Source organism: Mustela nigripes, chromosome 10 (genome assembly GCF_022355385.1).
Source record: "Mustela nigripes isolate SB6536 chromosome 10, MUSNIG.SB6536, whole genome shotgun sequence".
NCBI classification, from domain to species: Eukaryota; Metazoa; Chordata; class Mammalia; order Carnivora; family Mustelidae; genus Mustela; species Mustela nigripes.
The window spans coordinates 39,577,906-39,599,327 of NC_081566.1; the positions used below are offsets into that span (position 1 = coordinate 39,577,906).

At 48.9% G+C, this 21,422-nt stretch overlaps 1 protein-coding gene across 5 annotated transcripts in view; it reads left to right on the top strand.

The window, feature by feature from the left end:
- NAV1 (neuron navigator 1) overlaps positions 1-21,422 on the top strand; it is a 255,219-nt gene that overhangs the window by 222,461 nt on the left and 11,336 nt on the right. For 3 of the 5 annotated variants that reach the window (XM_059413084.1, XM_059413086.1, XM_059413088.1), the window contains 17 exons: positions 388-440; positions 1,232-1,255; positions 1,367-1,444; positions 4,425-4,508; positions 4,735-4,846; positions 12,284-12,405; positions 15,864-16,060; positions 16,301-16,493; positions 16,587-16,755; positions 17,037-17,134; positions 17,306-17,401; positions 17,634-17,793; positions 18,232-18,467; positions 19,617-19,771; positions 19,933-20,004; positions 20,475-20,671; positions 21,184-21,302. In XM_059413084.1, coding sequence (XP_059269067.1) covers positions 388-440; positions 1,232-1,255; positions 1,367-1,444; positions 4,425-4,508; positions 4,735-4,846; positions 12,284-12,405; positions 15,864-16,060; positions 16,301-16,493; positions 16,587-16,755; positions 17,037-17,134; positions 17,306-17,401; positions 17,634-17,793; positions 18,232-18,467; positions 19,617-19,771; positions 19,933-20,004; positions 20,475-20,671; positions 21,184-21,302 — 2,165 coding nt within the window. The remainder of the gene's footprint in view (positions 1-387; positions 441-1,231; positions 1,256-1,366; positions 1,445-4,424; positions 4,509-4,734; positions 4,847-12,283; positions 12,406-15,863; positions 16,061-16,300; positions 16,494-16,586; positions 16,756-17,036; positions 17,135-17,305; positions 17,402-17,633; positions 17,794-18,231; positions 18,468-19,616; positions 19,772-19,932; positions 20,005-20,474; positions 20,672-21,183; positions 21,303-21,422) is intronic. The other 2 variants (XM_059413085.1, XM_059413087.1) reach the window with 1 other exon arrangement.

A 21,422-nucleotide genomic window follows, 5' to 3' on the forward strand; every position in this document is an offset into this window, starting at 1 on the left:
TGATGAGAAACTCCCCTCTTCTGCAGCTTAAGTACTTTCCTGTCTGGGAAGAGAAGATGATGCCTGTCCACGATCATCTCCTTTCCCTCTCCCTGAACCCTCGTGCCCTGCGGAGCAGGAGCAGGCTGAGTGAGGGCCCGCCATCCCCAGGCTGCCCGAGAATGTAGACTGAAGGAGGAGGCTAGCTCTGCTCAGGACCTTGCCTCGTCAGCAGACACCTGCCTGCTCGGGGCTGTCATGATGCCAGTTGGGTCCCCCTGTGGTGTTCTTCCTGTTGGCTCCAGATGCCCTCCAGAATCTGAATCCAAACTCCTGCCTTCGGGCTCTGCCCAGGAACCCCTTGTCCCCGGAACCCTCTGTTAACTCTGTGTTCTGCTTCTTTTTCAGTTCATGGCTCAGTGCTGTCCCTGGCCTCCAGCGCCTCCTCCACTTACTCCTCAGTAAGAGCACTACTTCTCTTCCTTCCTCATCCCCTCTCACATACTGTTGCCCTGCTCCCCAGAACCTGGGTTGGTTGGGGAACTGGGTGGGGGTGGGGGACTGCTACCTGCTCATCAGGCCTTGTGGATCTGGGGTGGGGACGGGGCGGGGGGCACGGGGGAGGCGCCTAGACCTTGGAGCACTGGGTTGAGCGCATCAGTTCCTCAGTGGTCTTTCTGGCCTCCCCACCGATTCCTGAGCAAACTCTGGTGTCTTTGGTTTCCCTCCTTTGAAAAAGCGATAGTCCCCTTGTGATAGAGCCCATTCTGTGCCAGGGGAAGTGGGAAGCATTCAGGGCAAGGCGGGCTGGGAACTTTCAGGTGTACAGGACTCCAGCATGCTAACAGCATACAGAATTTACCAAGTGTTCCCTGCGGGGGACTGGGCACACGGTGTTTGGCCATTAGGTGTAATTCGGTTCTCAGATTTGTTTTGCCTCTAAATTCTTTATTCTTTCAAGTTAGTGGCAGTAAGGATTCATCTTCAGATCAACCAGAGTTTCATTTCCTAGCCTTCTTGGCAATGCCAAAGTTGGCTGGAGACGAGCTCCAGAGAAATCTTTTATTGGAACCCAAGGATAGGATCTCAGCCCATCCTGTGAGGGGCCAGGGCCAAGACACTAGTTTCGGCCTCTCTGTACCTCTGAGTCACGCTTCTTCAAGTTCTCCGCCCCGCCACTGGGGCCTGGCTTCCTCACCTCCGTAGTAACTACCTCCTTCTCTCTTTCTCTCCTTCTGTGCTCCTTCTTCAGGCTGAGGAGAGGATGCAATCTGAGGTAGGGTGCGAAGCCTTTGTCTCTGCTTGTTAACACCACTGCGCCCCATTCTGCTTCCAGATCTCCTACTTCCGCTGCTGCCATAAGTTTGTATTTCTCTCCCCTCCACAGCAAATCCGGAAGCTTCGTAGGGAACTGGAATCATCCCAGGAAAAAGTGGCCACCCTGACGTCTCAACTTTCCGCCAATGTGAGTGCCATAAAGTAGGGGAAGACCTAGGCAGTTACTTTGGCTTTAAGTCAGATAAGTTCAGCCAGAGGAGGCGAATTCTCTCGTAAGGTATCCTCTGGGCTTAGATTCCAAGGGAGCGGGACCTGTTCGTGGCTTTACAACAGTGGAACGGGGGATTGGCCTTCTCTGAGTCTTGATATTTATAGAGAAATGCTTTTGCCCCCGCCCAAATTAATAGGTGTGGATGAGTTCATGCCCCGTGGTCTTTGAACTCCCTAGAGAAAGGGGCGAGAATTATCAGTGGTTCTGCTTGGAGGTGGGAACAACCTTTCCATTGGCCATGGACACAAGTAGTCACGTATTAGAGAACCCTCAGAACTGTCTGCTGCCCTGGGGTATGTTTCTGTCTTTGTTCAGGCCACATTAACTGGACAGGCACAGAACTCGCTATTACCGTTCTGCCTGGCAGGCATGACACAGCTTAGAAACACGCTCTCGTTCCAGTCCAGCTGCCTCACTCACAACTGCCTTTGCTGAGCTGTCTCCTTGGGCAGGTGGCAGAAATTACCTGAACTTTAGGTTGGGAGCCAGAATTCTTTGTTTTTGCCCTCAGCCTGCCCTCGGTCCATCCCAGGAGAATGAGTTTTTTTCTTTCTGTGGGTCTTGGACTTTCGACCCTGTGAGATGGGGGGAAATGAGGCTGCCTCCCCTCACTGGGCTGTGGTAGTTTCTCCCCTGTGACTAAGTTGCGAACAGAGAACATAAGAACCATTTTCCCCCAAAGCTGTAAACAACAGCTGAGCCGGATTTGCAGAAGCCTTCCAAGTGTGCACACAAAAGTCACCATGTCCACAGTTTCCGCAGGAGTTTTGGGTTTTTTTTTTTTTTTTTTTTTTTTTTCTTGTCCCTTCCTCTCCAGGGAACCCAGCTGTCAGGCCCAGGGGTCTTCACTGGTTTTAGGTAGAAGACTCTCCACCGAGATTTCGCATGTTTCTGTTCTGTTTCAGTTCCCTCACTGCCGCGCTGATCATTCTATTTCTCTTTGCCCAAACCCTCCACTCATAAGCTGCACAGTCACTGGTTTGTTGGAAGCCCATGTCCCACACTGTCTTCCACTCTTGGGGACCCATAAAAGTTACAACATAAGCAAGAACTCTCTCTCCCCTCCCTTGTGCCCCACCCATTACGGCTGGTGGCCTGGGTCACGTCCTGCACACCCCAGGAAATTCACATCTGGGAGATGCGGTGGGAGGGAGGGGAGAGGCGCCAGGAAGGCAGAGAACATTAGTGTGTCTGATTCACCGACACTGGATCTGTCAGCCATCATGTTGTCAAGGCTGGGCGAGAGCCAAGAAAATGAATTTAGACGGTGATTTTTCTTCGAACAGGAAGTTCCCTTTGGCTAAAAGAGAACAAACCAAACACCCGGACACGATGGGTTCTGAATTGTAGAGGCAGATCCTGCTGGGGGTCGAAGCCTGGCCCTCAAGCAGGAGACGTGATGCCAGAACTCTCTGGGATCCCGTGATTGCTGACGGAGCTTTTTTCATGTTCCGAGGAACGTCCCAGCTCCCCACGCGGAGGGCACATCCCAGACAGGGAGGGACCGCAAGCCATTTCACCTTTCCCAAGTGCCAGCCTATCTCTGGCGCCGCTGCTCAGCCCTGAGGTCCTGCAGGCCCTCTGGTGAGGCTGAGGGTTAGGGAAGTCTCAGAGGAGGGAGAGGATGGGTTGCAGAAGTGAGGAATGCCCTTCAGGAGCAGAGGGAGCCCCCAGTGAGAAGGGAAGCCAACGGTTGTTGGGGTCCCTCACGAGGAGATGTTCAGGGATTCGGAGTGGGCTGTTTACAGATTTAGGCAGGGATGTAGAGAAGTGAAGAGAGACACCCCGAGGCCAAGAAAACAGGAGCTCCCTGTACAGCAGGTGAAAGTCCGCGGCTCAGGGTCATGACCTAGGTCTGCCAAGGAGAGCCCAGGCCTTGACCGATTCGCAGCACTTGCAGGTTGACAAGGCAGTTCATAATGACCCACACGGGTTGCCACCAGCCACTGTCAAATGAAGGTAGCTTCCAGGTATGTTGCAAAAGCAGAGGCTGAGACTAGAGTTGGCCCAACAGGGAGAGGGAATCACTGGCCCACAGGAAGCGGTGACAAGTGTCACAGACCTACATCCTCAAGCTCTGGATGAAAGATATGCCCAAAATATGCCTGTCACTTCTCACGAGGGCCACTGACTTGCCCAGATACCCTCCAGTGATGGCTGTTTCTGTAGCCCCTCGTGTTCCCCTATCTAGCCCCATTCCCTTCACCTTCCCTATACATCCTGCTGCCAGGTGAACACTTCGCGGGCTAGCCCTGCTGCGAGTGGCCTCTGCTCCACCCTCCCTGGCCAGCCTCCTCCTCATGAAACACACGTGACATCTAGTGGCCAAACTTCGGAAGGCCCCTGAAGTTTCCCTGAGCTACTTCTCTCTAGCCTGGCAAAGGCAGCCGTGAGAAACAAGGAACTGGGAGAAGCGGGATGGAGTGTCCTTGAGAGCAGAGGTGGAAAGAAGCACCAAATAGTTTCTAGAGGGAGGTGATTTGGACCCCTGGGGGCCAGCCCTCCACACAATGCAGGAGTTAAATCAAGACAATAGGAATGACCCAGAGGTTATGCCCCTCCTGAAGAGCAGAGGGACAGTCCCACCTCTGGTAATAGGTGCCGGATCCCAAGTGTCCAAGAGCCTCCAGAAGCCTGCCTGCCCCCCCTGCCCTAATGCTGCCTGTACTACTTCCTCATTCACAAAGTTGGTCCCTGCCAGAAAATCTCAGGCCAAAAAGGTGTTTGATTCCGCCTTTCTCTAGTCAGGGAGATCAATATTCAAAAATCACCAAGAGAGTTGTTGGCATTGGTGAGTGCTCAGATGCAGAAAACCAGTGAAACTACTTCCCATAATCGTCTTTTCTTTTCCTGAAGTGTCAGGCCACTTAGGAACTTCCTTCCGTGTTTATTTCAGGCTAATCTAGTGGCAGCTTTTGAGCAGAGCCTGGTGAATATGACATCCCGCCTCCGACACCTGGCGGAGACAGCAGAGGAGAAGGTACGAGAGCTGGGAGTTCTCTTCCCGCACAGACCTGGGCTCACCTCCCCTGCTCTCTCCTGAGCGCGGGTTTCTCTCTCCCCTCCCGTCACCCTGAATCCTCCCCTCAGAGAATTCCCTGCCTTCTCTATCAAATCTGGAAGAATTCCAGTGCCTAGCCCACTGCCTGGCACAGAGTTGGTGCTCCCAGTGCCAACTAATAACACTATTATCATGTCTCTCTTAGGACACTGAGCTGCTGGATTTACGAGAAACGATAGACTTTCTGAAGAAGAAGAACTCTGAAGCACAGGCCGTCATTCAGGGAGCCCTTAATGCCTCAGAAACCACACCCAAAGGTAAGCTATCCAGCCACAGATCGAAGGAGAACAGAAATGGGGTTATTGGAGATTTTTATCTGTGCCTACAATATTCCGGATTTTTAGAAGGTAAGGGCCCTTTGATGCCCTTCAGTGTGATGCTCTGGACTGGTCAGGGCCAGGGACATGACCCCACCATCCTTGGGATGAGGGAGAGTAGAGCAGACCTGTCATCCCTATGGGTCCTCTCTTGAACCTTGAGGGCAAAGTCCAAGAGCTGTCAAAAACTATCAGTAAAACAGCACATTATTCTTAAAAAAAAACCTAGAGGTATTCTTACCATTTGATCCAGCAGTTGCACTCCTTGGTATTTACCCAGAGGAGTTAAAATTTTATGTCTTCAGAAAAACCTGAATGTCTATAGCAGTTTCCTTCATCATCGCCAAAACTTGGGAGCAACCGAGAGATCTCCTTCAGTAGGTGATTGGAGGAAGGAACTGTGCTATGGCCAGTCGATGCAATATTACTCAGCATTAAAAAGAAATGAGCTACCAAGTTGCGAAAAGATAGCAAGCAGTCTCAAATGTACATTACTAAGTGGAAAAAGCCAATGAGAAAAGGCTACGTCTTGTCTGATTTTAACTGTATGACATCTTAGAAAAGACGAACTATGGAGACCCTAAAAGGATCAGTGATTGCTGAGTGGGGTGGCGTGGGGAGGGTGAGTAACCAGAGTACAGGGGATTTTTAGGGCAGTGAAAGTACCCTGTATGATACTATGATGGTAAATACCTGTTATTATATGTTTGTTCAAAGCCGTAGGATGTCTATAACACCAAGAGCGAACCCGAATGTCAGCTATGGGCTCTGGCTATAATGGGGTGTCGGTGCAGAGTCATCAGTTGTAACGCGTGCTCCCCTCTAGGGGTTGTGCTGATAGTGGGGGAGGCTGTGCACGGAGAGGCGACAGGAGGATATGGGAACCCTCCATATACCTTCCTTTGAATTTTGGCTGAGAACCTAAAACTGCTCTACAAAATAAAGTCTAAAAAATAAGCACTTTACACTTTTACACACACATACACCTATAATCATAGTTATTTAATCCTTATGTCAGTTCTCCAAGGGGGTGCAGTCCAATCTTCAAATGAGGTGAAGATCACTGAGGTTTTGTGGGGCCTGGTGGGTTGGGCCTCTGCCTTCGGCTCAGGTCATGGTCTCAGGGTCCTGAGATCGAGCCCCACATTGGGTTCCCTGTTCAGTGGGGAGCCTGCTTCTACCTTTCCCTCTGCTGCTCTGCCTGCTTGTGCTCTCTTGTTCTGTCAAATAAATAAAAATCTTTAAAAAAGCAAAAACAAATAAACATTTTCAAGTAAGAACTCCAGTGACTTCTACACTCCCATTAATTTATATTCATCTGATCCTTACTTACTTTTCTCCCATTTTGTTGAAAGGGACTGTCCTTTCTGGCCAAGACGGCTCCCTTATCTAATGCTTTGGGATTCTCCCTCTGGCGTTGATATCCATCGCGTGTGCATGTACACACACACACACACACACACACCTACATCTTTGATCTCTTACCTTCTATTCACTCCTTCCCTTTTCCTTATAATGCTGCTAAAGTCTCTTTTATCTTTAAAGACAACAAAAGATGTATCCACATCCTTTTTTTTTTTTTTTAAAGATTTTATTTATTTATTCATGAGAGGTAGAGAGACAGAGAGGCAAAGGCTGAGAGAGTGGATTACGATGTGGGACTTGATCCCAGGACTCTGGAATCATGACCTGAGCAGAAGGGCAGATGTTTAACTGACTGAGCCACCCAGGCGTCCCTCCATTACTCTTTCTAATTATAATCTTATCTAACTTCCTTCACAAACTTGCCTTCCACTTCCCTTACCCCCCTAACCCCACCGTAATTTGCTTCCACTGCTATCACCCTACCAAAACTGCTTTCACTGAAATCACCAGGGACCCCCATTTTTCCAAAACGTAACTAGTAATTGTTAGTACTTAGTTTACTTGGCTTATGTGAAATAGACATGATACCTAACCAGAAGTTTGTGGGGTCAGATCAGAAGACCACTGTGAGCATTCACCATGGTGCCAGGCTCAAAATAACCTCTCCTACACACACACACAGTCACACAGGAAGTATCCCAAGATATCCAAGATTTGGCCCTGTTAAGTGCTCCTTTTCTTCTTTAAATTCTCCCCCTAGCTTCTGAGTCGTCATTCCCATCTTGGCCTTGTCCTACCCCCTCTGACTCCTCCACAGAACCCCATTTCTTCCTTCCACTTTGTCTTCAGGGACTGGACTCCCAGAGCTCCAGCCATAGCTTTTTTGTTTGTTTTTTGAAGAGTGAGAGAGAGAGAAAGAGAGAGAGGGACAAGGGGAGGGACAGTGGGAGAGGAAGAGAGAGAATCTAAGCAGTTTCCACGTTCAGCCTGGAGCCCAACGAGGGGCTCGATCCCACAACCTTGAGATCATGTATGACCTGAGCCAAAATCAAGCTCAGGTGCTTAACTGACTGAGCCACCCAGGCACCCCTGGGGTCAAGGTCTTTTTTAAGACAGAAGGCAAAGAGTGGCATGCCTTTCCATTTATTTATTCTTTAATTTCTTTCAGTGGTTATGTGGCTGTTTTCAGTATCTAAGTCTTGCATTTCTTTTGTTAAATTTGTTTTGATACGATTGTAAATAGAACTGTTTTTCTTAATTTCCTTTTCAGATTATTCATTACTGGTATATGGAAATATAATAGGTTTTTTTTATATATTGATTTTGTATCCTGCAAACTTGCTGAGTTTATTTACTAGCTCAGTAAGTTTCACAACCTCCTCAAAATGTGTATCTCTGTCTTCTTAACATGTACCCCCGTCCTGAATATTGCACATCTATTTCCAAATACTTTTGGACATTCCCACTTAGACCACCTGATAGGTGTCCCTAACTCAACATGTCCACCATAAAAGGCACTCCCTCCACCTCCCTTACAAATACACAAACCCACACTTTCCCTTCTGCAGTTTGACCCATTTCAGGTATTATCATCTGCCTGGTCACCCAACCCACTAATACAAAAGTCATCTTTTATGTCTCACTGGTTCACCATATAAAGCCATTGAGTTATATATATAATTCATGCAGATAGATAGATACTCAGTTCTCTCTCTCTCCTCTGCCTTGTCAGTACCCTGGCTCTGGTTTTCATCACTCTTCTTCTGGATTATTACAATAATCTCCTAACTAGTCTTGCATTGCTACAGTCCTTCTTCCATGGGCCCCTATCCCCACCCCGCACAGGTGTCAACCAATCATGTCAGTTGAGATCAGAAATCATTCCAACTTCAGTATGGACTATTACTGTTACTGTTAACTTTTTTTACTGTTAATTCTTTAGGTGTGATAATGATGATGTGGGATGATGTCCTTATTCTTAGAAGATGCATCCTGAAGCACTTAGTGGCAAAGAGTCATGTTGCCTGCCACCTCTTTTCAGATTATTCAAGAAGATATCTGTACGTGTGTGTGCTTGTATGTGTGTGCGCGCACTTGTTTGTGGGGGAAGAAAGAGCATGCACAAGTGTAAATGGAACAAAATATTAACAACTGTTAAATTAGGTGGAGAGGCATATGGATGTCCAGTGTACTATGCTTTTAAGTATTTCTGTGTGCTTGAAACATTTCAGAAGAAGAAGTTAAAGGGAAAGAGACTATGCTCCAAACCCATTAGTATGGCATCCTGTCCTCTTCCTGATCCAAAACAAACATTTCTCTCCAGCTTCATCTTCTACCCCCTCTCTTGCACCCTGTATCCCAGCCATGGCACTAGTAAAAAACTTACTTACTGAGCACTTTGCATATGCTAGGTACTTTTCTAAGGATTGTACTTGTGTTGATTAATTTATCCAGGTAACAGCCCTATAAAGTACATTTTATAGTTGAGAATAAGAGGGAAAATAACTCCCTTAGAAAAACACAGCTCGTAAGTGATAAATCTGGAATATTAAGCTATTTCTGATTTCCCAAGTGCATCTTACTCTTTAGATATGGATTTGTTAAGTGAATAAATGAATTCTGTCTTTTGCGATGAGTTTGCATGTTTTCCTCAGTTCAGGGTGACCTAGACTCAACTTGGTTAGGAGGATTTCTAGGACCATTCAACAAGCTAATGCTCAAAGTCATGATACCTACCCTAATTTTATTTGTGAAAAGGTGGTAAATGTATGTAGTACAAAATTAAAAATGCACAAAAGAGTTCTGAAGATTATTTGATTTCTGAAGATTATTTGATTCTAGAACATCCTCTGCTTCTAAAAGTACTATATAGCATATTTTTTAGGGGTGCCTGGGTGGTTCAGTGGCTTAAAGCCTCTGCCTTCAGCTCAGGTCATGATCCCAGGGTTCTGGGATCGAGCCCTGCATCAGGCTCTCTGCTCGGCGGGGAGCCTGCTTCCTCCTCTCTCTCTGCCTGCCTCTCTGCCTACTTGTGATCTCTGTCTGTCAAATAAATAAATAAAATCTTGAAAAATAAATAAATAAATAATAAAGCAATACATATTCTGAGGAAAATGTGAATTAGTTGTTAACAAGCCATGGCCCATTGGCCAAATCTGCCTCACCACCTGTTTTGTTTTGTTTTTTAAAGGTTTATTTATTTATTGGAGAGAGAAAGAGAGATCGAGGTGCGGGAGGGGCAGAGGTGGAAAGAAAGTCACAAGCAGACTCTGCGCTGAACGGAGAGCCAGATGCAGGGCTTGATCTCATGACCCTGACCTGAGATCATGACTTGAGTTGAAATCAAGAGTCGAAGCTTAACCAGACTGAGCCATCCAAGTGGCCGTCACCATCTGTTTTTTAAATAAGGTTTTACTAGAGCACAGTCACACTCATTATTTACTTATTATCTATGGCTGCTTTAATGCAACAGCAGCATTGCTGACTAGGTATAATAGAGACCATGTGGCTGCAAAGCCTGAAATATTTACTGTCTGGCCCTTTACAGTGACAGCGTGTCAGCCCCTGATGTGTAAACTATACAAAAGGGTACTGGTAAAATATAAAAATCCCTCTCCCTGAACCCCCCCCCTCCAAATCTCACTCCCCAGAGATAACTGCTGTTAATAGTTTCTTGTGAATCTTTCCAAAAATAATTTTCTGCATATACAAATGTGTGTGTGTGTGTGTGTTTTATACAAATGGAAATTTCTTTACTTCGAATCAGCATGTTCTCCTGAGAGTTTTCCCCACCTTTTTTTTTTTTTTTAAAGGATTTTATTTATATATTTGACAGAGAGAGAGATCACAAGCAGGCAGAGAGAGAGGAAGGGAAGCAGGCTCCCCGCCGAGCAGAGAGCCCGAAGCAGGACTTGATCCCAGGACCCTGGGATCACTACCTGAGCGGAAGGCAGAGGTTTAACCCAGTGAGCCACCCAGGCACCCCACACCTTTAAAATAACTGGAATTACTCTATGGTATTATAAACTTGGTTTGATAATCTTTGAACCAAGTGTTGTCCATGTGCTTTGTGAGCATTGGTGTTCTGGTTTTCCCAGCAATATGAAAGGAAGATTAGAGTTTAACGATGCCTTCTTGGTCATAGAGAGAATGAGACAATAACCAGGAGCTACCCATATCTTCACTGAACAGCTCTTGTTTCTAGGAGGACAGTGGCAAATAGCCACCTCACTGGTCCCCTACCTCTAAATCTGGTTTCCCTCCGCTTCCTCTTTCTGCATGTTAACACAGTAAGCTCTATGAAAAAAGCAATCTTCTGACTTTGTCCTACAATTAGGCAAGATGCTGATATGGGAGGAGACTAGCCGAAAGATACACAGGACTTCCCTGTATATTTCTTTGTGACTTTATGTGAGTCTGTAATTATTTCAAAATAAAAAGGTTTTATAAATCTGATTTTATCTTGAGGTGCCTGGGTTTTCTCAGTCAGTTAAGCATCCAACTCTTGATTTCAGCTCAGGTCATGATCTCAGGGTCCTGGGATCGTATCCTGAGTTGGGCTTCGCACCCAGTGGGGATCCTGCCGGAGGATTTTCTCTTTATCCCTCTCCCTCTGCCCTTCCCCTCACTGCTTGCTCTCTCTCTCTCTGTCTTAAAAAAAAAAAAAATCTGGGACACCTGGATGGTTCAGTCGGTTAGGCATCAATCTTCGGCTCTGATCATGATTCCAAGGTCCTGGGATCATGTCCTACATCCAGCTTCCTGCACAGTAGAAAGCCTGCTTCTCCCTCTCCCTCTGCCTGCCTCTCTGCCTACTTGTGCTCTTTCCCAATCCCTCTGTCAAATAAAATCTTTTTTTAAAAATCTGATTATAGGGGTACCTGGGTGACCCAGTGGGTTAAACCTCTGGCTTTGGCTAAGGTCATGATCCCAGAGTCTTGGGATCAAGCCCCACATTAGGCTCTCTGCTCCTCAGGGAGCCGGCTTCCCTCTCCCTCTTCCTACCTCTCTGCCTACTTGTGATCTCTCTCTCTCTCTGTCCAATAAATAAAATCTTTAAAAAAAAAAATCTGATTATAGTCTGCCTTTGCTCCAGAATCTTACTGCTCCTGCTCATTACCTACGGCACAAACGCAGATTTCCTTTAAAAGGCTTTCAGGGCTCTCCTGATCTGGCCTGAGCCACTCTCCACTCTCACCCTCACCTCTTGGGCTGTGCTCCTTGTACTGCTCCCATTCCAGTCTGCCCGAAGTTCCCCAAAGCAGAGCCAGAGCCCTGCACAGGGCCTTTGCATGTACTTTTCCTTTAGCCCAGATAGTCCTATCTGTTCTTTCAAGACTGAAACATTTCCTCCCTGGTTAATTCTTTCCTTCTCTGTGCTGGAAAACTGGATCATCTTTTGTGCCATTCCAAACTTTCTCAGAGTGCTGAAAAGATTTTCAACCTGTCAGATGAGACAACAAAAGCTCATTCAGGTTAAATGCAGGACACATGGCCAGTTATACTTGGCCTTTGAGTACCAGGCACCCAAGTATTGCTGGGAAAATAATGAAAAATGGTAGCTTGAGGGGTGCCCGGCTGGCTCAGTTGGTGGAGTGTGCAGCTCTTGATCTAGGAGGTGATGAGTCCCACACTGGGGATAGAGTTTACTTTAAAAAAAAAATGATAGGTTGATGTCTCCATCAAAGTATTGAGAGCCAGCTCTCATTAAGCCCTTCTCAGACCTATTCAGGCTGAGTTCATTAGTTTGTATACTGCTGTTTATCCTATTAGACTGGAAGCTTCTTGAGAACAGCAGTCATTTCTTATTTTTTACTGTTACCATTTTTTTAATGTTGAAACGTGATTGGCCCTCAATAAATGTTGAAAAAATGATCCAAAAAATGAATAGTGTGGACACAGGAGTTGTTGGTGCCCTTCTGCTCCGCCTTCTGCAGCTATGCTGGCCGTAAGTCCCACGTCTTCTTTAAATCTACCCTGTGTGTGTTCTTCCCACTTGTACTTGGCCCCTAGAACTCCGAATCAAGAGACAGAACTCTTCGGACAGCATCTCGAGCCTCAACAGCATCACCAGCCATTCCAGCATTGGCAGCAGCAAGGATGCTGATGCAAAAAAGAAGAAAAAAAAGAGCTGGGTAGGTAAAGTTTGGGGGGCAGAAACTATGTAGAGCCATGATGGGTCACCTCCACTTCAGCATAGGGACCAGCTCCTTCCAGAATTAACCAAGATAGGGTGCCTCAGGATGAATACGAAGCCCCAGGCATCAGCTCAGAGCAAGGTCTGCTAAACTCTCCTGTTATCCCCATCCTGCCCCACCTGTACCGAGGCCATCCCTCCAACCCCGTGCACACTCGCTTTCCTTGGGCTCCCCATGCCTCGGATTAGGTCAAATGTATTTGGCAACAGAAGGAAATATCCAGAAGGGAACGTCCCATCAAGCCCCTTGCCCACCCCTCCCCAATCCCTTCTATACTCTGGAGAGAAGATTTTTCTGAACAAAGCCGTTCATTCTAGATGCTCCTGCAGGTCGTTTCTTGGAATTTTTTGGAGAGGTATTTGTGGAACTTTCCGTATGACTTCAGAAGGAACCATTATATTGCTGTTGACTAGTCCAAAGAGAGTACCCCGCCAATCTCCTGTCCCCACAACAGCTACCTCCCAATGGCCTGAAACAGACTTTGGATGACCTTTTCTGAAGTTCTGTAGACAGATCTAAAATGCTTTTAGCCTCTGTGCTGCCTGTGGTAAGGAGAGGATCCTGAAATGAAGACTTCTTGCTACTATGTCCCCTGTTCAATAAGACTGGCCCCCAAACCTTTGTATAGCCCAGATGGGTCCCAGCTGTGTGAAATGAGTGATTAAGTGTTGCTTCTTTTTTTTTTTTTTTTCCCTTCTAAATGCTGACTTCAAATCCCTATTTTTTTCCAGGTCTATGAGGTAAGAGACCCAGTTCCTCTCTCCTTGTTTTCTCCCTCCTTTTGCCATACCTTCCCCATTTCCAGAGCAACCCCCTCCCCCTAAAGAAAAAGTGCCCACTCATAAAACTAACCGTAACAACCACCCCAGAGTTCCTAACTCACTCCACTGCATGGTCCATCCACGGCTGCCTCCACATGAGGACAGAGGAGTGGTCTGGTTGGGGGCCAAATGGAAAAGTTAAACAAAATTCTGACCTATTCCCTCCTGTCTTCCCCTTGTTACAAAATCAGCCTGTTGTAAAAGCAGTCACGCAGTCACTTGGAGTTCCTCCTGTCCAGAAAATGAGCTTTCTGATTTTTGTTGTTGTTGTTGTTGTTGTTGTTCCTTCAAACCCTAGAATCCCCAAATGGAAGAGAATCACAGGACGAACAGTATTTTGACCACAGTCCCCAGAGGCCAGTGCAGTTAGGGTCTCGCCGGAAGATTTCGCTCTCTAGGGAGACGAACCAGAAATAGAAGAGGCTATTATCCAATCTAGGGCACCCTCAAACCACCCAAAAACCCGAAGCCCTCTGAGCCTCCATGGAGTTTCCAGAGACATTTCAGGGATTAGAGTAGAGTCTCAGAAAAGCAGAAAGTGAACTCAGAGTTTCCATTACAGACCAGGCATCTGAGGTCCACTGACCTAGCCCAGCATTGCTCCCAGTGGTATGAAGGATGTGAAAAGTGGAGTCTGTAATCCGAACCATCCAGAAGCCTGCAGAATTGCTGGGGAGACAAAAACCAATATGGTACCTGTGAGACTGATGACAGTCCAGTGGTGCCAAAATGCTTAATTCAGCCAGTGAGTGCTAGAGGAGCTCGTAGATGAAACTAATTACAGGAGGCCACGGAGACCCCACAAGGGAGAGGAAAGCTAAACTGAGACGGGAGTGTGCGGAGATGCTCTCTGCAGGGACAAAGTCAGTGTAGCTGGAGATCTAAGGAGAGCGGTCGCAGTTAGGAAGGGCCTGTAATGCCAGGGTAATTATTTAAACTTGATTCTTTAGGTTGGCCTTTCCCAGCATGTGTTGGGTACAAGGCCATGCATGGCAATGCTCCTTAAAACAGGGATGCCATCATCAAATCTGAGAAGCCCTGCATTTCTACAGTGCACAACCACGTAGGAACGTTCTGAAATGTCCCTCAGTCGAGTCTGTTTCATCTTGCTTGATTCACTGTTTCCCGAACTCAGGGAATCCTTCACCACATAACGCCAGTGAACATCTGCCAACAGCTGTGCCTTGGGAACCCGGAACAACACAGAGAACACTGCTGTCTCTCCCTCAGCGTCTTTGTGATCTTCCAGGATGTGTGCTTGGGGCAGATTGTGGTCATAGGATCTCTTGCTGTGCGCGCACACACACATGCACACGCACACACACTCTCTCTTTCTCTGTCTGTCTCATATACACCCACCACCTTCCATGAGGTAGCAGTGCAGAGAAGACCACTGGGTTGAAAATTAGGAAGCCTGAGTTCTAGTCCCAGGCCTGGACTGGAACTCTACAATTTTCAGCAAGTCAACTTTTCACCTTCCGTGATAATCTCTCTCCTGCACACACACACACTAGCTAACTGCACCCATACCCTCTTTCTCCTGTCCCCGTCGCAGCCAGATTGGTCCTCCTTGATGTCCTGCCTAGTAGGCTCCCCAACACACACCACCATCAGCTCTCCTCACTTACCTAACAGCCTTCCTGTGTTCCAGAAGAGACACTTGGAAAGAGTACCCTCCAATTTTCCTTTCTTTTCTCTCACCGTCCCAAAGATCTGGATTGCTTTTGTCCCCTCCAGCCTTCGACCCCTCCTTTACTCTCTGTCTCTGGCTGCCATTCCATATCTGTGTCCCTGTGTGTGTGCATGCTATACGAATGCATGAGAACGGGCGGGCCAGGACCTTGGTTTGCATCTCTAGCTCACAGCCCTAACACCCGAGCTCATCACCACAGGTCAAACAACCTACGGTCGCATTATAGCCTCCCAAGTATTCTGAGGAGATGCGGGGAAATAGTCCTTATTCTAGAACATGTGAGTGGGAACAGGAGAAAGCACTTGTGTCTGATGATTTTCACCATTCTGGGATGTGCTGAGCACAAGATTCACTAAAAAAAAACAAGTTGATACCAGTCCCTTCCATTGATTTCCACAGAATCATCTTGCCAGTTCCTGGTTAGTAGGGAAATAGGTAAATGGATTCTGATCGGATGAGCCATGGTCGGGGTGGGTCCTGAGACCCAAAGTGAGCAAGGCTCTAGACTGAGCAGTCATTGGTCTGCTGGAGAAGGTGGGATTGGATCATTGAGAGATTGGCCACCCTGTGACCTCTGGGGGCTTCTCTCTACCCCCTTAGGGGCATAGTTCCCCCTTGGGAGAGAGCAGACCCAAAAAGTTCCCATAGACTACAGCAATGGCAAGCCAGAACAGTTCACTTTCTCTCAGCCCTAATTTCTAGGCAACTCTTCTGTCCATATTCCATGAATCAATCGAGTAAAGCCTTAAGAAGGAGGCTTAATGACAGCAAGCAGATACCCTGTCCGTACACCTCTCCATTTCAGAAGTCCCAAACCAGTGCTCCTCCAGTCCCCAGAGTGGAGCCCTGATGTCTCTCCACTTGGATCTGCTTTTTTCTAGCTTCGAAGTTCCTTCAACAAAGCCTTCAGCATAAAAAAGGGACCCAAGTCCGCTTCCTCGTACTCTGACATTGAGGAGATCGCCACCCCAGACTCCTCCGCCCCGTCGTCCCCTAAACTACAGCACGGTTCCACGGAGACCGCATCGCCCTCCATCAAGTCCTCCAACTCCTCCTCTGTGGGCGTAGATGTCACCGAGTAAGTGCTGTCTGCCGGCCACCCGGCCTGGGACAAGGATGCGCCACTGGCTGGGGGTGGAGTTAAGTCCATGTTTGGCTCTGGAGGAACAACACCACACTATAGGTCTCTCCTGGGGTCTCTGAGACCTTCCCTCCCACCACTGATTATCTCTGAGGCTAACGACCAAGGGGTCTTCGTGTGCCCCCATAACTCTAGAGCCACCCCATGTGGCTTGGCTTCACTCTCACTTTCTCCCAGGGGCCCCGCTCACCCGGGCCCCCACACTAGGCTGTTCCATGGCAATGAGGAGGAGGAGCCAGAGAAGAAGGAGGTGTCAGAACTGCGCTCCGAGCTCTGGGAGAAGGAGATGAAGCTTACAGACATCCGCTTGGAAGCCCTCAACTCCGCCCACCAGCTGGACCAGCTTCGGGAGACGATGCACAATATGCAGGTGCGTATCTGGGCAGAGAGCTGAGCAGAGGGAAGACCGAGCCCTGGGGTTCGTCCAACTCTGTGGCCCTGCCCCCGTCTGTTCTCTCCGCAGCTGGAGGTGGACCTGCTGAAAGCCGAGAACGACCGGCTGAAGGTCGCCCCAGGCCCCTCCTCGGGCTCCACTCCAGGGCAGGTCCCCGGATCTTCTGCGTTAGCCTCCCCTCGCCGCTCCCTGGGCCTTGCCCTCACCCATTCCTCCAGCCCAAGTCTCACTGACACAGGTACCTGTTTGGGAGAAAACAGGAGGAAGAGGGTTTGGGTCCCTGGTACACCACTGTGCTCGCTCAGGGGGCACCCTTCTCGGGTCATGGAGGTTAACAGTGGCTAAACCAAGTGCACCCCCCATGTCACAAGACACAGCATTGTTCTAATGGCTTTTATGGTTTTGGAGTTTTCATTTTCATCTTGGTAGTCAGTAGTCATTTGGAAGAGATGGTGACTGGAAGGTTCAGGAAAGCCTGTGGGTGCTCCTAAAGCCAATAGTTGTTTTCATTGCCGACAGACCTGTCACCCATGGATGGAATCAGCACCTGTGGCCCAAAGGAGGAAGTGACCCTTCGGGTTGTGGTACGGATGCCCCCCCAGCACATCATCAAAGGGGTAAGGAACTTTCGGGAGTCTAGCAACACTATTATTTTTATCCAGGAATGTCTGGGCTCTGAACAGCCCCCAAACCAGAATATCCCACCACTAAGCCTTTTTAGGACCAACACCCCTTTCTTGGAGGAACCGCACTGAGGCTCACACACTTCTTTCTGCCTGGCCATGTAGGACTTGAAACAGCAGGAATTCTTCCTGGGCTGTAGCAAGGTCAGTGGAAAAGTGGACTGGAAGATGCTAGACGAAGCTGTTTTCCAAGTGTTCAAGGTAAAGGGATACATGTACCTCCCAAAGGTTGTTCATCCTTTTGTGGGATAGGGAGCCGTCCAGGCATTGGGATCTTGGGGATCTTTGATGCTTCCTGGAGAAATGCTAAGTTGGAAAAATGTAGTTTCTCTATCGACTTCTCTTTCCTCTGAAATCTGTGGCTTGTACCTCTGGGTTTGCATCACCTTGGTATTCCTCTATATCCTTTTTTTTTTCCCTTCTTTTCTATCAGGACTACATTTCTAAGATGGACCCAGCCTCCACCCTGGGACTGAGCACCGAGTCCATCCATGGCTACAGCATCAGCCACGTGAAGCGGGTGTTGGACGCGGAGCCTCCAGACATGCCTCCCTGCCGCCGAGGCGTCAACAACATATCGGTCTCCCTCAAAGGTCAGTCTTTGTCTCTTTGTCTCCCTCCCTCCCTCCCTGGCGTTCAGCGGTATGGGGTGAGAGAGGGAGAGGCACAACAGACAGTCCGTCACGCATTCATTGAACAAGGGCTTACTCAGAAGCTATGTTGTACAGCTCACTGTACTTAAGTAAGGTGAGGTGTACAAAGATGAGTAAGACCCAGTCCTGACTTCTGTTCCCAGGGCCATTTCATTGCCAGGGAAATTTCTAGAAAGCCTGGGTTTCTCACTCCACCTCCACCCACACACCTGTAACTCCAAAAGCATCCCTAAAAATAAGATCTGTGTTTTCAAAACTAGGAGTTAGAGGATTCCTATGGAACCACGGGGCACGTGGCCCTAGGTTCTTCCAGTGGGCACCTAGGGCCATGCTCGGGGCCCCGGTCGTGGCTCATCCTCTCTGGGGCTGGGGGTTCAGGTCTGAAGGAGAAGTGCGTCGACAGCCTGGTGTTCGAGACACTGGTCCCCAAGCCGATGATGCAGCACTACATAAGCCTTCTGCTCAAGCACCGGCGCCTTGTCCTCTCGGGCCCCAGTGGCACGGGCAAGACCTACCTGACCAACCGGCTGGCTGAGTACTTGGTGGAGCGCTCCGGCCGCGAGGTCACCGAGGGCATCGTCAGCACCTTCAACATGCACCAGCAGTCTTGCAAGGTGGCTGCCTCCTGACACCCCCGCCAGCCCTGGCTCAGGCCCCTTTCCGCCCCTTCGGTTCCCTTTCCTCCCCTCCCCATTGCATTTCCCTTTTCCAAACCTTCTGCTGCCCCCAGATTCTTTCCAGACTTTTCCTTTCCCTTCTTTCTCCACCCTTCCCCTTGCCTCTGCTATATGCCTTTCCCTTATGCTGATCATTGACTGAACGACATTCTCGTTTCCAACTCGCTTTCTGCCGACCCTGAAAATCCCGTCTCTTTGTTCACTTCTTCCTTCTACCTTTCTTTTCAGTATTACTCTGACTTTGGGCTTTCGGGGGAGAAGAACTCAGAATTATATGTGGCACATTGTTGTTGTTTTTTTTTTTAAGATTTTATTTATTTATTCAACAGACAGAGATCACATATAGGCAGAGAGAGAGGGAGAAGCAGGCTCCCCGCTGAGCAGAAAGCCTGATGGAGGGCTCGATCCCAGAACCCTGGGATCATGACCTCAGGTGAAGGCAGAGGCTTTGACCCACTGAGCCAGCCAGGAGCCCCACATGTGACACATTCTGCTCTCCCCTGCCAAATCTGGATGTTTCTTGAGCACACCCTGGCGCTCTGGGGTTGCCCCAGTAGAGGGAGGCTTATCCGTTGGAGTGGTTTGTGGTACCAGCCCAGTGAAAATCCCTTTAAGAAATAGGATATTGTCCCCGTCTTTCAGGGATTTAGGAGCCGCTGCTTAAGACCGTTCCCTTATGGTGCCTGGGTGGCTCAGTCAGTTAAGCATTTGCCTTTGGCTCAGGTCATGATCCCAGGGTCCTGAGATCAAGCCCTGAACTGGCTGGGCTTCCTGCTCAGTGGGGAGTTTGCTTCTGCCTCTCCCTCTGGCTTATACTCTCTCTCACTCTCTCTCTGTCTCTCTCAAATAAATATATAAAATATTTAAAACAAAAAACAAGAAAGTTATCTTAGAGCCTTTGGGACCACTATTTATCAGTCCACAGTAGTCTGGTTCTACAGTCAAATGTTCAGACGCATTGAACAAGAACCAGAACCTCCAGGGGAATCTGGAACTAGCATACCTTCCCCACAACCCTTCGTCCCACGTGCTGGTCCAAGTGCTCCCTGCTCCTGAGTGCTAACCCACTTCCTTCTTCTGTTTCAGGATCTGCAACTGTATCTCTCCAACCTGGCCAACCAGATAGACCGGGAAACAGGAATCGGGGACGTCCCACTGGTGATCCTGCTGGATGACCTGAGTGAAGCAGGCTCCATCAGTGAGCTGGTCAATGGGGCCCTCACCTGCAAGTACCACAAATGGTGAGCCGGGGTGGGCCAGGGTCAGGACCCGCTCCCCACAGTGGGGAGAAGGAGAGCCCGGTGCAGTCCAAACCATGAGCTTTCCACTGGGCGTCCTGGGCATACGTAGCGGAAAGCAAGGGTCAAGTCTAAGTAAACCTTTTTCCTCCTTCTTCCCACAGTCCTTATATCATAGGTACCACCAATCAGCCTGTAAAAATGACACCTAATCACGGCTTGCACTTGAGCTTCAGGTAAGAACGGGGACCGTGGATAAACCTTCCAACCCTATCCAGGGTTCTGTAAACTAGTTAAATCCCAGGATCCAGCCAGAGGGGCAGTAGACAGCGGCAGGAAGGGGAACTAGGCTGGGAAGAGAGAGCAGGGATATGTGCCATGTCAGTTACAAGGGTGGGAGAGAACCTTCGAGAAGAGAAAAGAACTACAAAACTAAGAGAGCTGCAGCTCGGATGCTGTTACTCACGTTCTCTGCCCACACCCTGCCCCCCCAGTCTGGGTCACTGCAGTCAGACAGCTATCTGAGGGGGGGTCACTGGTTTGAGAATCAGCTCTGCCTGCCCAGGGCTACTGCCCTGACTTCCGTCAGCTCCACTATTACTTGAGAAGAAGCCCGGTGGGCATTAGCGGGAGGCAGACAGGAGGAGGGACGGACTGGCGGTGGGACAGTGGCCACCCTGACCCCTCTCCCCACTCCTGGCTGCAGGATGCTGACCTTCTCCAACAACGTGGAGCCAGCCAATGGCTTCCTGGTTCGTTACCTGAGGAGGAAGCTGGTGGAGTCGGACAGCGACATCAATGCCAACAAGGAAGAACTGCTTCGGGTGCTCGACTGGGTGCCCAAGCTGTGGTACCATCTCCACACCTTCCTTGAGAAGCACAGCACCTCAGACTTCCTCATCGGTACTGGGGTGCAGCTTCCCCTTTGGGGTCAGAAGGTGGCTTTCCTCTCCTCCTTTCCCACCCCGTGGGATGTTCCCATTTCTTTCTGGAGTCTTCAGCATGGAAAGGAGTGGCAGGCCCCCTGGCTTCAGACCCAGGGCTGCTTAATTACGTACCAATCATTCCCCTCACCGTGAGCACCATGATTTGGGCAAATCTCTTCAAACAGCAGAAAGCTAACCCCGCGCCCTCATTTTTCCCACAACTAATGGGGAAAGGAAAGGAAAGTATTGAGGGAATTGGAAAACTTCCCCTCACTCCCTCACAAGTCACATCCACATTGTGAAGAAGCGTTGTTGATGAGACTGGCAGCAGGTGGCCACTCCCACTGGTCTCAGGACAGCCCCACTCTAAATTTCCTTTCCTCCTTGGGTTATCAGACCCCTCTGCCTAGTATTAAGGAATAAAAGAGACAGATGACTGGGGAGAGCTGGGTGTTCAGCCATCTTACTGGCCCCGTCCTTTCCCCGTAGGCCCTTGCTTCTTTCTGTCCTGCCCCATTGGCATTGAGGACTTCCGGACCTGGTTCATTGACCTGTGGAACAATTCTATCATCCCCTACCTACAGGAAGGAGCCAAGGATGGGATCAAGGTGAGCACTACCCTCTGACTCCACTCAGTCCCCAAGGTCAGGCTGTTTAACTTAACAAAGCAGAAACATCTCTTCCATGTTAGACATGAGGCTACTAAGAGTTGTCAGGGTCTTTTGCTA